The sequence below is a fragment of the Sylvia atricapilla genome, chromosome 1 (assembly GCF_009819655.1).
Source record: "Sylvia atricapilla isolate bSylAtr1 chromosome 1, bSylAtr1.pri, whole genome shotgun sequence".
NCBI classification, from domain to species: domain Eukaryota; kingdom Metazoa; phylum Chordata; class Aves; order Passeriformes; family Sylviidae; genus Sylvia; species Sylvia atricapilla.
Window position 1 is genome coordinate 80,830,489 of NC_089140.1, and position 18,683 is coordinate 80,849,171.

The window sequence follows — 18,683 nt, forward strand, 5'->3', positions numbered from 1 at the left end:
AAGCTGAAAATTTTAAATTCTCACTCACCTGGATCCCTTGTACTTAGAAATTTGCCACATGTATTTAGTGCTGTGCTCATGAACAAATCAAAGCTTCCCCTGGAACCCCGGGAATAAAATCACTGGGACCTTGGGCAAGGGCTGTATGTATGGGACCTGGACTGACTTGGCTCTTCTGATCTTGACTTGAACATGGTTTCTTCTTCAGCATCTCAGTAATGTTTGTGTTTTTTTTAAAATATGGAGATAACAAACTGGAAAACCTCATTTACTTCTTGTTTTCATAATAAAAATTAAAAAAAATATATTCTTTGAAAAATTTGCATTTAAGATGAACAGAGAGCCATTTAATGGAGAATCATTTAGTACAAGAGTAGAGAAAGTTACAAGTGTGATGAAGAGGTTATAATTGTTGATTTTCAGCTGCTGTTGGGAGAGCACTGAAAGTAGAATTCCTTGAAAAGATACCATACCTAATAAATAAGAAGAATTCCAAACAACCTTTTAAAGAAGCTTGCAGATTCTCCGCGAGGTTTCCAGGAGTAATCAACACAACTGCCAGTAGTTCAGCTGCCTGAAAGATGAATATAAACATGGCAAAAAATACTTTGAAATGTATCCAGGTGAAACGTGCAAGATCTAGATTGCTTTTAGGGAAGCCAGTTGTTTCCTACACTTCACAAAATCTTTTTATCCCATCAAAGCAGGAAACAAAAATAGGCCTATTAACAAACCTTTATTATAACAGCATCTTGCATGGTAACCAAGAGCCTTAATTACTGTGCCAAGAAGGAGCCTGTTCTTTAATTTCTGATTTTCTGTTTACATAATTCACAAGTTCATTGATGAGTGCATAGTTTCATTGCTCTTTTTCTGAGTCAGGCCATGCTTACTGTTTGCTCTCAATTCACATTTGTAATTGTTCTCAGAAATTAATTTAGTTTTCAGAGGTGTATGTTTGAAAATATTGGCATTTATGTCTTTTCTCACAGGAAAGAACTTATCATGGTTGTTGAATAACATACAGCAATGACTGTGCTCAGTTAAATCATGGGGTTTAACTCTCGAGGAATTGAAATAACCTAGATGTGATTATTTTAGGATAAATGCACATCATCAGAGAAATCCACATTTTCAAAATTCAGTTTTGGTGACACTTTTTAAGAAATTTCTGGGGAAGAGATCTTCAGCAGGCTGCAATTTCTGCCTAAAACCGGAGAGGGAGTGTTGGAATAGCTGATAGTACACTGGTATCTGACTGAAATGAGAGGAATCAGGTTTCTGGTTCTGGCTCACGTGAAAAGAGAAGTGGCTGTACCAAGGCAGAATCTTCCAGAGAAGACAGAAGTGAAGAAACTGCCATGTAGGCATGGCAGTTTCTGCACAAATGAGAATGGTGGAGCAGTGGCTTGAGCACAGCTCTCTGATCCAGCATATTTATGTTAAATCTTCAGGTCTACACTGAACCAGCCTGTCCAAGACTTCCTCTCACAAAATTACTCCCACATGCTTTATATCTGAGTTTTACCTTTTGTATGAACATTCAGACAAATGCTTCCCATGAATGTCAGTCTATCATTCATGAGAAAGAGTACGTGATGGTAGAGACACACCACGAATTCCTTCTGCAGAGAAGATGACTAATTTCCCTTTTTTCCCTTCCCTCTCTATCCAGATAACAAGCCAGAAGGGGGGATCCACACCCTGCAGTCCTTGTTCATTTTTTGTATCTGGAGTTAAGTAAAGATTTGCACACAAGGAAAAGAAACTCACTGAGGTCTAGCTTGGTAGAAGCAAGTGGTGATTTCACTCAAAAAAATGGATCTCACCTCCCCAGGCAACCCTACAAACAAGCCAGGAGTCCTGGGGAAGTTCATAAGTTGTATGCAGCCTGTTGGTCTCTTTGAAGAGACAGGTGTCTGGGGATTTGATTTTCAGCTTGAGGCTTAGGGTTTGGATTGGTTTTTCCCCCTGAACCAGGAGAACAGGCTGTAATGAACACCTGAGCTTGTCTTGAGGTCTAAGCTGCAGCTCAAGACAGGTCTCTGGAAGGAATCTGCCTTATGCTAACTGCTGTGTCAAGTAAAGACAGGCTATCATCTCTGCAGCTTCCTGGGAACAAAGAGAAAATCAAAGCACCTTAGAGATGAACCTTGTAAAAGACTGAATAAGGTGGGCCTAAACTTTTTATCTCATGGTCTGTAACACCTCAGCTCTCTGTGATCTCATTGTGGGTCTATCAGGAATCTGAGATCCAATTTTAAACCAGAAGGTAGCAGCATGCTGGAAATTGTGAAGTCTGGAAGTGCTAACATTAGCTATTTAGAGCAAATCTATCAGGCCTTAAATTTCCTGCTTAAGCTCATGTTTTCTGCTTGCTATAGTGTCCAATTTGAAACTGACTAGTTCACCATCAAGCTGTGGAAGAGCAAGCCTGGGAGTTCACTCTTGGACTGCTCCTTCAGCACACACAGCTCTAGCAAATGTTTGAACTGTCTGTGTGAGCAGGGGAAGAGACCCTCTTCCACACCATGATGTTTGATGCCACAAGCATCTGAACCAGGCAGGGTGGGCAGTGACTGCAGTCTGCAGTGACTACCTGGCCCTAGTGCTGCCTTCCGCATGGGAAGCACGTTGCCTGTGTGCCTTCCTGTACCTGCACTGGGCAGTGCAGGTCAGGATTCACAAGAGAGGCTGGCCCCCTTCCTGCCTGGACCCCTTTTGTCTTCTGAGATGCTCCATTATGTGTTTACAGCAGCTCAGGGAGTCTTAGAAACTAATTTTATTCAAGTGACACAGACTTAAAATAGTTTCAGCACAGTCTCAACCATTTGCAGGATTACACCAAAAGGTTTTTTTTTTTTTTCTGCTGGGACAAAAAGTTCATTATCTCATTTTAGAAAAAGGGTGAGACAGGTGCTCTCTGCAAACATATTTAATAAAGCCCCTTGATTGCTCTGAATTATGTATGGTAATTATCTTGTTATATAATTAGAAGCTCTTATGTATACTTTCCTTAAACTTGTTGCTTTGATGTTGCACTTGGGCGTCTGTATTACTTTGTGGGATACAGTCCAAAGCTGTCTGGATACATTCCAAGATTACTAACGCATAGACATATTTGCAAACAGGACTTTTAAAGTCGAGCAAACATGGGTAGAAGGTTTTTTTCCTGGCACTCTGTTTAAAGTTATAAGGAGTTTAAAACACTGATTAGTATAGTAATTTTTGCCAGATTTGTTCAATAGTCAGTGATAGTAGCTATCACTGGTTGTTGAACAAGCAGTGTTCCTGATTGTCTCCCTTTCTCCAGTTAGGAAAAAGCCCCTAAAGGTTCATCTGAAAGATGTATAACCTGTGGGGGAATCAAATGCAGGTGGAAATTTTAGTGTCCTCTTGGCTTTGGAAAGGATGTCTTGGAAAATCTCAGACAAATTAAACTGTTCAAGTTCACACTGGGATTTTACGGAAGAGAAGCCAGATTTCTACACATGAAAGTTGCCTTTTCTGATAATGAAGATAAATTCTGTGGGCACAAGGTACAGCTTTTTGTGTCCAGGACAGCTTATTTGTACTGAAGACTGGAATATTTACATCTCTGTGCAAATATGGCCTCAAGGAAAAAAATTCACTCCCTTCCAGCTGATTAATCCCAGAAAGTTCCTGAAACAAAATGAGCATTAGATGAGTTTTATATGAGACAACACATACCAAATAAAGGAATATAAAAGAAAAAGGTAATAGGACCTATGCTCTGAAATATAACGGACCAAATATGTATCATAAATGTAATCACCATTTTTTAGGAAAAATTCTGCCTGCAAAATTCAGTTTCAATTACTAAACACATGGAATTAATTAATCATTGAAAGTAATACTCTGAGTGGTGGATACAGCTGAAAAAAAATAAATGTTTTTAGTAGTTATTGGATTTCAATTTTTTGTCACTTTAGAGGAGAAGACAAAATATTTAGTAAGAAAAAGACAGTACATATTATTAAATCATGCACAAAATAGATGTTTAGTTTTTTAGTGAAGGAAATCAGCCCTTAGTCCATGCAATTATCCGTGTACTCTTAATTGTATTGTGTTGCTCATATCTACATTTATAGCGTTCAGTGCAAAACAGGTATCACCTTTGATCTGAAGTACCAGCTTTTGTGCAAGTGTTCCAGAGTGCAGTATTCCCTCTATATACTGTTATTAATATTCATTATTATTTGGAATAATTTGCCTTGTACTGAAATTCCATTGAAAGTATTCCTTAATAAAGAGCCTCTGAATAGCCTAGAAACACCTGGACAGTGGTAAGTAATTTTAATACCCCTCTTTGCATGTCACCCACAGCATTAGAATAGATTTCCTGCTATTGCTTGGCGTGATTAAAGTACTCCACCCGATTTCTATAAAGTTCACGAAGCACACACCCTCTGAAATCCCACAAACTCTTTCAGGAAAAATGGAAAATTTGAGAACAAGCATTCGCAATTTATTTTAAGTAAAAATTAATCCAAGACAGGCAGAAGAAACCCAGAAGCTGTTGAGTCAGCCAGTTCTACATTGCAAACTAGCCACATACCTATGGAAAGCTGTAATTTGCAGATGATCCTTCTGCCCCTGTGGTGAAAGTCATAATATTGATGTTAGATAGATAAGTATTTGTATAAGTATCTGAGAACTGACCCGAGCCTACCCCAGAAAAATGCTGGAACATTAAAAGGGAAAACCAGAAACCAGCTGAAACCAGTGGCTTCAAATAACTTACATAAATGGAGCAGAGTGGAACAGGAGAAAGAAGGGGTGGATGCAATGGGGAGATGGCCAAAGGGAGTGATGATGACAGATTGAGCCTATTATTTTTTAGCAGCAAATAAAATCAGAAGGGAGTGGAAGCGTGGTGAGAGATGTGAAGATTTATGGCGAAGGAGCAGCAATCACCTTGGTCCTGGTGCCCTGTGAGGAGCAGCGGGTGCTCTGATCAGTGCAGGGAAGGAACATGGTCATGCCTGCCAGTGATGCACCAGATGAAGCAGATAAGGTCACTCACTCCCACAAAGGACAGACTTCGGAGCCTTTCTTCTTAGACACATGGGAAAGCATGGGAAGGAGCGGGGATATGGCTCACTACTCATCAAATCACAGGATTCCTTGGAGAATTTTTGTAATCCTCCAGGCAAAGGCAGCCCCCAACTATGGTAGGTAAATGGTTAAGAACAAAATGGTAAGTGTAAGACTAGTTCTCACTGATGATAAAGAAAGTATCTGTACATGTAAACCTCCTGCCAAGCCTTGATTTGCAATAAGAAGAATTGGCCTGATTCCCAAGGGTCTTTATTCAAACACTAAATGGACACCCAAAACAGAAACCTGTCATATTAAATCAGATTTGTTAAAATACGTTTCTTTCCTCCCAAGTGAAGGCTCAGTAGGTAACTTTCGATATGAATGATTTTACTGGATGAAGGGAAAGGAATCAGGTTAACATACAGAAAAAAAAAAAAAAGGCATATTACAAGCTCAGTAGTAAGGCTGTCTTTTCAGTGGGGCTTTATTAGAAGGAATATCTATGCTCCCCTCTTGGAGAAAACCAAATCCCAAAGGATTCCTCTTGCTGTGAAGGCAGATGTTGGGTACAGAGTCCCCAGTGGCATTACAGCTGGCTCTGCAGAGCTGCATTTTGAGTCCATCCCACTGTGCCTCTGCTGTGGTCTCCTTCCCACGAGTCTCCCCACAGGTCCCTCACAAGGCTCCTCGGCAGTGGGTGAACCCCTGAACAAGGCTGCTATTGCTGGCTGGCACTGTGTAAGAGGTGAGGGGAGCCCTGCTGTTCCCTCTTGCCTCGTCTGCAGCTTCTAGGCTGCAATCTTGTCACTCAGCTGAGATGCTTTGAACAGGTTTTTTCACACCATAAATAAAACATCTGTAATGATTTCAACTTTCTGGCGAGTCTGTTGTTACCAGCAGCACTCCAAATACTGTATGGGGTGACTGTAGATTGGGCATGTTTAAGCCTGCTCACTGGTTTCTCCATCTGAGTGTTTCACTTCTGCACTAGATGCCACCAGAGTACCTGCCTTTCTGGGTTTTCAGATATCAGTAGTCATCTGGGAGAGAATATCTTTCTGTTTCCCCTCAGGGCAGCAGGCTTCCATGTCCTAGGATCTTGTTTCTTTTATTGACATACAACTAAAATTGCAGCCAACAGCTGTGATTATTAACTTTTGGGCTTTAGTCTATGTCCATTTCTATAAAACCAGGAGGAGCAGTTGGAAAAGTATTGGTGCAAGCCTTAAGGAGCAAAAGAAGTCAAACCAGCCAAAAACCAGCTGTGTATCTCTGTTGAATGAGAAATTCCACCACTGTGTGTTTGAACAAGTAAATCTGTTGTGCTCATTCCAACTCTTATCTGTCTTCTTCCTTTTTTTTGTTTAACCTTAAAATTAGAAATGTTCACAGTAGGCATAGAAAATTAAACGTATAAGTTCCTTGAGACTGTAGGAAGTTCATGGATGCAATGATTTCCATAATCCTGAGTCCATTACAGAGGTGATTGTATCTTACAGGGTAAAAGTCTCATCAGGCATGGGAGATTTGAATGACAGAGGGTTTGCAGGTCAAACACAAACACTGTGTGCAGAAAAGGCTTCCATTGGAGCAGAGTGAGTCCTTTACTCTCCTTTTACCCTAACCACCCACAAGGCTGGGCACCAAAGCAGGGTTGCCTTGGTGAGCATCAGATATACCCTTCTGCTGGCTCAGTCTGGTCCAGGGGACTGCAGCTTGGATGAATCCACATTCCTTGGGGGCGAGGTCGGAAGACAATACTTCAGTCTTGTGGATCTGAGTACAAGATACCCACCTGGCTGGGGTTGCACAAGGTCAAGCAAGATGCCATTAATATCAAAGTACAAACCAGATCTTTTCAGTCAAGTCTCCCCACTCCCTCCCTTGCAACACAAGCAATCTTTTTAATGGTTTCTCTTACAGTCCTGATGTGCAGGTCTACTGACGGGTGTAACAGGACAAACATCCTCTTTCTGGTAATGACAAAACTTAATTCTGAGTTGTATGCAGGTCTCACAGCACAGAGAGGTAGGACTCTCTGTGCCTGGGTTATTATGCATTCAGCACAGCAATCTTATTGCACTACTTGGGTCATCTAGAGGACTACCTATTTTCACTCAAAAAAAATGCACCCATGGAGTGTGAATCATGCTCTAAATATTGATGACGCTGTGGGAGTGTAGACACCTTGCTGACATGAAGACATCATCATTGTAAATGTCTGAAGTTTGGTGAACTGAGTCCATCTATCACCTGTCCTCAGATTATGGTCCCTACCTCACAGAGTACTCCTGAATATCTACTGGGTGACTGGGGAATTTGTTTGTCACATACACCAAGAATAAAAATTTCTTTACTGATCTTTGTCTTGAAATTACATTATAATTCCCCTAGAGCTCTTTTGCCTCTCGCATTTGCATACCCCCCCACCCTCTGACATGCACACACCCCCAGACCATGTGTACACACAGAGAAAAATGAGTGTATGTCAGGCTGAGGGCTCAGTTAATGTTCCTTGCACACAGTGCCATTGTGGAAATAGGAATGGAAAATTTCAATCAGCCATCATAGACTCAAGTCTTTCTCACCTGTCAAATGCAAGTCTAATCACAAATAACCTGGAACACTTTTCAACTTGTTGAGAATAGTTATGGGTGTGGTTGTAATATGTTTGTGTGTGCCAGGGAGACTTAGTAAGTTTTTTAAGCTGCAAATTTGCCAGGACCGATTAATCTTAATCCGCCTCAAATTTCATTAATGACATTTATTGTAGCCAAGAAAGAATATGAATATTCTTCAAGAAAATGCATCAGCAAACACACCACTGATGCTAAATAACTCAGTTATAAATAGTCTAAAGCCTCTGGAGTGTCTTAAATGTCTTCATCATAGTGTAGTACAATGTTTGGGTGCATCTTTCCTTCTAAACTCCTTAGATAATGAATAAATGAAAGGTGGAGTAAAGGCAACTGATGTGGAGCCTGCTGCAGACTGCCTCTCTGCAGGATCTGTCCCCACCCCTTCCGCTCGGGATGACTCTTGAGTGAAACCTCTCCTCCTCACTTCCCAATCCCAAAATCTGCAGAAGAGTTGAAGAGCACCTGAAAACTGGATGGGCAGCACCAGGAGCAAAACTTGTCAGCAAGAACTGGTTTTCTCTTTATGTTTAGAGAAATCTCACTGAGCAGAAGAAGCAAGCTGGGCTGAAACAAGATCCTGCACTCCAGGTATGTGAGGGCAAACTGGTCCATGCAGACTGAGTTGACAGCAGAAAAGGATAACTACTTTTTCCTGTGCTGAAAGGGAAAATCTGAAATTGCTAAGCAAGTAAATATAGCTCTTTGAAAAGGCATGAAACAATGAGAAAAACCTATTCCTTTAAAGAGAGACTATTATTTTGGTTTCAGTAAAAAAATGCACAAAGACAAGTGTCAAGGGGCAGATAAGATGAAGATAAAGGCTGTCAGCTTTGGGAAATACTAAATTTGGGAAAGACTAAATTTCATTTTGAGTCTTTGCTACAAGCTGGGGTACAGCAATAGTTCTGAGGGCACTGATAATTTATGATCATCAAGTAGCAAGTTCACATTAAAGGACCATAATAATTTTTTCACCCTTATGGTAATGAATTTCCATTCTTTTCCTTGTTTGGTCCACTGAGCCCTTAGCATTGAAATGAAATGCTGCTGCAGCTTAAAATGTTATCGCTTGACCCGGGAAAAGGGCAGAGATGTCACATCTTGGCATCAGTAGTCTAAGGTTCTGCCAAACCACACAGCACTTGGAGATCACGTGCTCATACTCACTTTCTGAGAAATGGAGATTGTCCTTAGCAGAATCTTTGCCTCTGTTTAACCTGATTGTTTTTAAAAATACTTCTAACTTCACTTTCCAAGTAGAGATTTGTTTTTTCCTGATGAAAACTAAGACTCAGCAGAATACAACTATGTGACTTGTTGCTCCTAGAAATGCAGTAGTTTGCATCTGTCCCACCACCTTTGGTGGAGCCCATCTTTGTGTTGTGTAAATAACTCTCCTCAGTTTTTATGTTACTTGCATGAAAGCTGAATGGCATCAAGACACCCAAGAAAGAGCAGGACCACTGGAGAGAAGGAGAAGCTCTAAGAAGGCTTTCTCTTAATGAGCAGTAGGATGACACAAGATTCATCAATATCTGTGGCTTTCCCCATTAGCAGCAGTAATTTTTCCCCCTGTTCCCAGCAGGCCCTGCATCTCCTCTTCCTGCAGCGCAGTGATGAGGAGCGGGACATAAAGGTGAGATGCCGCCTGCTTGGAACTGTGCCATGGGGAAAGCAGGAAAAGGAAAAGTGTAATGGCTGAAATTGGTGGGAAGAGGGAATGAGGTGAGACTGGAAAAGTAGGAAATATCCTGGCGTGTTGCTTTGCCACACCACATTGCGTGGGACAAGGCAGGCGGGAGCAAATAAAACTTCTGACTGAACAGGATCCCATCAAACTTCTAAGCAGTTCAGGTGTGGCTGACTATTTACTAACGTTCTCTGCTGCCTGGTGCCTGGAAAAGAGCCAGCTGGCTGGGCCTCAGTCAGCACAGGCCAAAGAAATGGTTTCTGGGAAGTGGATAAGGGAGGAGGCTGGTTCACAACTACTGCACAGCTTAATGCCTCCTAAAGCACACTTCCTTGAAGGGGACACCATAGGTTGTGCCCTTCTGAACAAAATACCGCAGAGGAGTAAGGCTGTGGCTGCCGTCTCAGAAGTGTGAGCTATCTTTGGGGGTGCCTGTGGTTTCTCCAGGCAGCCTCCTTCAACAAGCTCATTCATCTTAGTTTATAGAAAACAGAGGTAGGAAGAAGTAGGAACAGACCTCTCTCTCAAGCATTTTCAGGCATTTCAATCATTATGGGGGTCTTACACTAGAAGATTATCTCCCATGTGTGTACACCTTCCACTTTCATACAATGCCAAAACAATGGAGGTCTTAATCCTGAAGATCAGGTTATCACGCTTCCTAAAACCAAGCCTGACTGATGTTGAGAAAGTTGGGATGAAAATTGACACATGTAATCAATTCTCAGTTATCAGCACAGGGGATTACTGATGATGAGAGATCATTAATCTCATGGATTTATCTGAATAAGCTTGATTTGAGCAGTAAAGCCATGTCTGCCCAGTTTCTGTATGTCTACACCACTATCATCCAGGGTTGTGGTTGTAATCAAGTGTATTTGCTCAAACTCAGTGCTGGCCCTGCCAGATCTGGTGACAGCAGCCCCAGGTTGGGAGAGGATAGTGAAGAGCAGTGTCTCTGCACTCTGCACTGGGTAGGTCGATTATCTTGGGTATAAAGCAGTCTAAATGCATATAAAATATGGGGTTTTTTATTGAGCCAGAGTGAATCATGCAAATTGGGAAGTGTTGTGTAGGGCATAAACAAGCAGTGAGTCTTTGTGTCATCAACTCTGTTCTTCAGTTTGTCCGTATTGCCTAGGCATAATTTGCCATTACTCTGTGAAATGTAGCCCTCTGCTGCTCTAGTTAATGGAGGGCTGAGGAAGGGATGTATTTTTATAGGAATTTGCTGCTCTTCCATTCAGATTAGATAGTTTTATGAAGAACATGTTACAACGCAAACTAAAATAATAGGTTGATGTAGAAATGATGAAGTGGAGACAGTCATAGTGAATGTGCCTGTGTACTGCACACCCAAAGACAGTTTCAAAGTCAGTACATGACTAGGAAATGCTACTATTATCACTGCCCCTGCAGACTTAATTGGATTCCTTTTACAGATGCATTGTAACACCACTTTTAATTACAGGATCACAAATCTACTTTTTGCGCAGAGTCCATTCCAAGCTCCTGACACACAGAGTCAGAACAACTTTTGCCATTAATCTGTCTAGGACATCTATTGGCTCATTGTCTCTAATTGCTACTTGTGGAGAAGGGACAAAATCATATACTGTCAAATATTCTGAATGAGGCTTGCACATAAGCTTGTTTTCTTGCAATCCTTTTCAAGGGCATAGGGGCACACGGCATTGGAATCTAGTTTACAAATCTATATTGCAGTTCTTCACTAACTGTGCCCAGTACTTCTGCTCTCAGAAGAGCTGTGATGCTGCTACAGAAAGCACATATGAGCTACCAGGCACCAGCAGTAGGAGAAGCACTGAACACTGTACGTCAGTGCAGCACTTGAGTGCTATAGTCCTTGCAAATAGTTCAAGAGAAACCAGCATGGGATTCTCCATGAAGACACACAGGATGGCCCCATGCCTCTGGAGAGTGTGACACTGAAAGCCAGAGTGCTTCACATCAGAGTGCTGAGAGAGCCACATGGCAGCAGAACAAATGTGACATGGGTGTCAAGACCTACATCTGCAGGTTGTTTGTAACTTGATAACTTTGATTTTGGTATTTCTCTTTATTTTCAGCTTAATAACATAATAGACAAAGAGGCATTCTGCACTGAAACAGTGCTTTCGCTTTTTTTCTACTTTCTCTTTTCATACAAGGATGTCAATGTTATTCGTGGAAGTGACTGAACTACTTTTGGAAGACCATATTTGCCTTTTTGCCCTAAATAATTTTTGTTAACAAATTATTTTTACATTCTTGCTATCATTTTCTCTCTCTCTCTCTCTTTTTTTTTTTTTTTTTAGGTTTTCAAATGGCTGATCCTTTCCTATATAATACTGGAGAAAGGTCTAACTATGGTTGCCTTGGACATGAAGTACAAATTGAGCACCTTAAGGCATATGTTTGTAGACCATCTTTTTCCACGGACAAAGCTGTGATTGTGGTCCATGATGTATTTGGATGGCGATTCCCAGATATTAGATTCATAGTCGATTTGATTGCAGGTCATGGATATATGTAAGCAACTTTCTTTCCTATCTTCCCCTTAAATGCACTGATAGATCACCAGGCCCAAAGCTAGGCATGGCATATGACGTTTCCAATACACATAAGACAATCATGCCATTTCAGTCTGAGCAAATAAAAAAGAAAATGGACAAAATATTTCCAGAGCTACTAAAACTGACCCAGGAGAAATGGCTACCTGACCACAAAGGCACAGTGAGTCCTGAAGTGCCTGTGTCTGTGCTTATGAAGCAGCATGGGTGATTCCAAGAGAAACAGTGGTATCTATTTTAAGTTGTATAAGCTTTTCAGAACCAAACCTTTTGAACATTTGCTTTGGCTTGTAAGAGCAAAGAGGTATATATGTGTTTATATAGAATCAGGAGGTTTAATCCCTTTATTTTTCTATTAAGTGTATCTAAGGAAACAGTGAGCATTTATTTGTGTCTTTTTTTTTTTTTTTCCATGCAAAGACATATACTTTTATCCAGCTGATTACCAGAATAGGATAACTAAAACATTATTCAGACAGTGATCATGTAAATGTGTACTCTGGACTAGAAGATATTAGAAGACATTTAGACATCCACAGATTCAATGAAAATTGACTGAATTCTATATCTCCCACAGAACCATCTGCCCAGACTTCTTCAAGGGGACAGAACCCTGGAAATCTACTGATCACTGGGCTGACTTTCCTGACTGGATGAAAAATCATGATCCTATGAAAGTAGACAAGTAAGATATGTATTTGTACTTGGACTTTACAAAGCATCCAGCAAACAAGGACAACTTATATGAAATGTTAGAAGTGGCACATCACAGCATGGCAAGCTGGCTGCACGACCACAGTTTCTTACTCTGGGTGATTCTTCTGTGGTCATGGGCACTGTCTTGGCTGGGATTTGAAAAGGATCATCTGCTCTGCCCATCATGCTGCTTATTGTCCCCATCTGGTTTTCCTGAGCCCTTTTCTGACTATGTTATACTGGTCACACAGGCTCACTGTGTTTCACAGGCTACAAAATGCCCAGCACTCTCACCCACAAGTGCTGATTCTGTGCCCAGTTCCTCAAGATAAAGAGGAACTGCAGATATTATCTGCCAGTTGTCACATGCCCATCTTGCTTTTTGCCTTGCAGATTATGATAGGTACTGATGAGATTCTCCTGAGCACTGCTACATAAAAATTTGCTAGACTGACCAAAACCTAAGATACATCTGATCAATTTTACTATTTTTTTCAGTGTGAAATAGAGGGATCATTATGTGTATGAGCCTGTAACAAGGCTTCCCTGAGTTATGGGAGGGACTGCTGTTTCTTCAGCATCTCTCACCACAGCTGAAAGCTTCAGATGGTAGTGAGGCAATGACATCCTATTACTCAGCTACCATCCTGCAACCCACAGGTATTCTTCTGACCCTGTCCGGTCATTCAGCAGCCACATTCTATCTTCAAAGTCTCTCAGCAAAGTTTTTGAACATATAATTCCAGAAGCTGTGGCCAAGTTTTTTTAAAAAACAAATGGCTAGCAACTATAAAAAAAATCCAGCTCCAAAGAGGAGCAAATATGTGGGCACAGTATTAAAAAAAATTAGGATTTCAGGATATGCCTTTGCTGTCTTCTGAGGGATCTCTTGTAGGTGAATATTCCAGTTCAGATCCATTGCTCTCAGAGAACATGGAACCCAACATACCCATGACCACAGGCCAATGTCCTTTTCATGTCACTCTCATACTGGGTTTTTTGGTCAGCCTACCACACCTGAATGACCATACAATTCTACTTAATGTTGGAAAATATGGTTAGTAGCTTATGAACTTTGCATTTAAACTTAATTTAAGACTCTGTAGGTAATGAGGAAGATAAAAATATTGAGACCTCAGAACTCAGCAATTTAAAAAACATTACTTGTCACCTACAATAAAAATATTTTTCATAATTTTTTCGTTGCACTTCATGCTAAAGTTATATTTTAAACATTGTAGTTACTGACAATGTAATTTGATTAATTACTACTTTAGCATAACATTCTTGCATGTGGGCTTGATAAGATATTTTAGCATTAACTTGTGTAACAGGAATGACATTGAAAAATCTTTATCTAAATAGGTGAGCTCTGTAGAGATAATACAGTGAAGCTTATCTATTCCTACAGTCCATAATGCAAGATGTTGTTCTACTTGCAGATATGTCTTGTCTTTAGTTGTCCTGTCCTAGACAAAGTGATTCAAATAAAAATTTACTAATTTTGAAAACAAAGGAGCAGGTGACAATTCAGGTAAGTATTTAAGTGCCTACACCTGTACTTCCCTAAACTAGGACCAGAGATGCTAACTCTCATTTAATAACAGAAGCCACTGCTCTAGCCTGAAATGTGCTTTTTAAAATAGTCTCTGTTTTAAATGATTGAAGGTGCATACACAGAGAAAATATCATGTATGTCTTTTAATTAACTTCTTAAATTGTCAAATATTGGTTCTGCAATAGATTCCTTAGTTTACTTTTCTTTATATGTCTTAGGGAAGCTGATGTTGTCTTGAAGTATCTAAAGGAACAATGCGGTGCAAAGAAGATTGGTATCGTTGGGTTTTCCTGGGGTGGAATGGCAGTACATCACTTGATGCTGAAAAATCCTCAATTAACCGCTGGGGTGTCCCTCTATGGTAGTGTAGAACACATGAAAACTTACTTGGGTTCACATGACTATGCATAGTTTGTAATTCTACTTATCACTTTGTAACAGTTTCCATAAATACTCAACTCAAAGGTGAGTTGCAGATTTTGATTATGGTTATTTCGGCAATAGGCTATATTAGTATAAAAATATTAAGGATATTGTAAATAAAAAAAAATTATTCCTTGTTTTAGGAGAGCAGAGAAATATGCTTTTCAAATGCTTGTTCTCCACCCAAATAGCCACTGTCCTGATCTAAGTAATGTACCTAATGAGTAAACTTAAATACAAATGTTCTCTTTTAATTTGTCATTTATCTCACAGGAATGCTAACCTCACTAATCGACTGTTTCTCAAAACATTATAGGAATAATTAGAGACTCTGAAGAAAGATACCGTTTACTAAATCCCACATTTTTCATTTTTGGTGAGAAAGACCACACTATTTCTTTGGATCAGGTAAGTTGTTGTTCTGGAAAGACTTCTTTTCCCAAAGTTCATTTATCCTACACAGAAACCCTTGCTAGAAACCATTTTCAAATAACAAAATTAAACAGGTTGGATGGTTCTGTTTATATTTCAGTTTCCCCCCTATCTTGTTTAGGTTATTCAAAGCTTCTTTTTTGAGGTAAGCAATACAGTAAAGAACAGTCATCAGTCTCTGAGTGGCTAGATAAGCAGAGTGTGAAAATGGGCAGGGATATCCAACTTGGTATGAGCCAAGCATCTCAAAAACTTGTATACTACTCCTATGGGTGAGAAATCAGGCAGCTAAACCACTGAATTTGGATGCTGAATGGAAAAAAAAAAAAAGTAGTTTCGTCTTAGTAATTGAACTTTTTGATGATGGGGACCAATGACTAACTAAGAAGACAAAATAAACCATGTCAAAATAAGTGGCTGTGAATTTTACCAAAGACTACAACAACTTGTAGACTCAAATGTTTTGGCTCCTGGCTGCCATCTATGTTCTGATATAACTCTTGCTGTAAGCATATGTGAGAGGCTGGATAAATATATAAGGGTAGGAAACTGGTGCCCTCTTCTGTGCATAAATTCTTTTTCCTCAGTGACAAGGATTACATACCACCTCTAGCACAGCTTGTTTTTCAGGGTAGGGTCTGACTGGAGAACTGGCAGTGTGCTCTAAGAATGCAGAGATCATTCAATATTTATTTCTAACTGTGTTAGTCAGCATGTTAATCTGTACCTGATATGTCTCCTCTGCAGAGGAAAACAACCCCTTCAATCTCTGTCCTGATTTTATGGTGACCATGTCTTTCTCCCAGGGGGACAATTTTGGCAAATGCATTTTTCCTGTCATGTGTTACACATGGAAACCACAGCCTTTTCTACTGAAACTTTCTTTCTGTGCAGATTGCATATGTAAAATTCCTGCGTTAAAAAAAACCCCAAACCTTCAAATACAGAATTTTCTGTACCGAAAAAAGAGCTCCATATAGAAAGAAAGCAAACCAAACCAACAAAACCCCACAGAATAAATTACAATACTCTCTCTAATCTGCATAATGGGTAGAAGTAAGCTTGTGGGGCAAAATAAGTGTTCATTCATCTGTTTTCTGACTTTTAATGGAGATAAGCACAAACCGTGCCAACAAATGAATATGAACACATTATTAGTATTTGGTATACATACTAGTCACCAAAACATTGTGCAAGAGCAATGCCTTTTTGTTGTTCAGTAAACTGAAAAAATAAAGCCCTCTAAGTTTTCTTAAACTCAGTAACTAAGCCTATCAAACTGTTTTGGACTGATGGCCATGAAGTTTTGCACTATGGTTCATGAAGTATGTTCTCTCAAAATCAGAGCTTCAAGTGTAGGTTACAAGGCTGAGAGTCTGAACAGAAGCACACCTGTTCCTTTATGGCAATGAGATTTACCAAATCATCCTTGCCACAAATGTTGAGGTTCTTAGACTCAGCCATATGGGAAAAAAGTTTCAGTCTTACATGCAAAGAGGCATTTTCTCTATGAGAAACAGCAAATGTGGCAAACTTATAAAAACCCCATAACGTAATGGAAAAAAATGACCTTTTTTTTTTTTTTTTTTTCTTTTCTTTTTCCAGGTCTTCTTATTGGAGGACAAGCTGAAACAGTATTGTAAAGTTCCATATAAAATTAAAGTTTACCCTGGGCAAGTTCATGGGTTTGCACAACTGAAGCCGGAAGATATGAAACCTGATGATAAACCTTATATTGAAGAAGCTAGAAGGGATATGATTGATTGGATCAAAATGTTTGTTTGACAATAGCAGAAAGAAATGCTAGGCTTCAAGATGAGTGATGGATTTGAGAGAAGAAAACAGTCAAGGAAAAAAAATCTCATTTTGAAAGTTGTCATAAACTAAAATAGGGACATTTTAATTTATAGCTTTAAATTATTTTTGACAATATTTACGGAAGATTGTGAAATAAAAGTCAGACTAAAGGATAATTAGGCATTAACAAGTTTTTTTTAAGTTTTCTTGCTTTTTATTTGCTTCATCATTTTACTTTATGACCTTGATAGTCATAATGTTTATCCATTTTTCTTTGCTAATAAGCATGACTTTACTTGAGTTATTTCAGGCCTTATTTTGATATGATGATTGGTGGTCATAGGTGTTCACATGAGAATACCCTGGGTTTGCATACAGACATTTTCTTTTTTTATCTACAGAAGTATTTTTCTCAGTTGTACTGGGCAGAATTTCCCATGCATGAAACAAACATTCGGCTATACTAAGGAGTTAGGAAGAAATTATGTTGTTAAGTGACATCCTCCAGGTATTCTCTTGGCAATATTAAGAAGGGTATTTCTAGTATTCCTTCATGAGCATCAAGGAAAAAAAATAAACAGTCCCTCTTGTGGAAGTAACCCAGACATGAACACTGCAGAAACAGTGGGTTTGATGTTGTGAAATTGTGCCGATCAGGCACAGGGCTCATGCAATCCCAATTATATTTTTTTGCTTCACATTAAATCCTTGTTCCTCTCTAAAGTTCTTCCCCTTTATCACCCTTATATCCTCCCAACAACATAATGTATAAACAAAAATAAGCATCCCCATGTACACTCTGCCTTTGTGTGTTTTTTGAATTTCATTGCCTTGGTAATGACTTGGCAATCAGTTTTAATCTAATTTATTAATTAATTAAATTAATAGTAAATGAATCTCTTCAGAGATTCTCTAAGGAACCCATCACCCATTTTATTTTCTACACCTGTCAGTTTCTCACCCTGTCACCTTGTTAATGTTGCCATGAGTTAAGGCTAGCTACATTAATATGACTTTCCCTTTGATATCAGGCAGTCTGGCAGTTTCACACATTGTTATCCTGTCAGTGTAACTACACAATCATGGCATGCTGGTTCTCCACACACCTCAACAGACTGAGTACATTAAGTACATTAAACAATACTTGCTCAATGAGCCTCTTAAAAGGGCTACACTTTTTTATGAATTAAATGTTGGAGGTAAATATCAACAAAATATTCCCAAGAGGCCAAAAAAAATAAAAAAAACCCACCAAATAAACACCAACACCCCCCCCAAACAACAAACAAACAAACCCACCAGAAACAAAAAAAAAAAAAACCCACCAAAACAACAACCCCCCCCAACAAAACAAAAAAGAACCCACAAAACCCCACCCCCCAAAAAAAAACCCCCCAAAAAACACCAAAAAAAACCCACACCAAAACAAACTTCACTGGCAACTATAGAAAATCAGAGAACTTTTGCAAAAGGTTTAGAGCAGCATTCTGTCAGCATAAAACATCTCACAAAGGGTTAACCTTGTCTATGCAATTTATCAAACTCCAAGCCCATCTAATCTTAAATTATTCAAAACTCCAAGAAGAAGGGATTAGAAGAAGAGACAAAGACAGAAAAGATATAGAAAAGAACAAGTATACCTACCATTTCTAGTTCCAGCAGTGTTCAGTCTCTCACTGTTGCATGCCCAGCTGCATTAATGAATTAAATATTTTACAGTCCTTATTCAATATGTCAGTAGCTAGTCTTGTTTAATTACAGGAAAGGTGTCATTTCTGTGTGTGAGATCCTGATTTTTGATAATTATTCTT

The 18,683-nt window shown here is 39.5% G+C and overlaps 1 protein-coding gene across 1 annotated transcript; it reads left to right on the plus strand.

Moving 5' to 3' along the window:
- The first annotated feature begins 11,438 nt into the window (after window positions 1-11,438).
- Window positions 11,439-17,111, plus strand: LOC136365885 (carboxymethylenebutenolidase homolog). The gene is made up of 5 exons (XM_066326569.1): window positions 11,439-11,925; window positions 12,544-12,651; window positions 14,439-14,581; window positions 14,960-15,051; window positions 16,681-17,111. Exons 1-5 carry the CDS (start codon window positions 11,720-11,722, stop codon window positions 16,858-16,860), a joined length of 729 nt encoding a protein of 242 aa, XP_066182666.1. The 5' UTR covers window positions 11,439-11,719; the 3' UTR covers window positions 16,861-17,111.
- The last annotated feature ends 1,572 nt before the right edge of the window (window positions 17,112-18,683 follow it).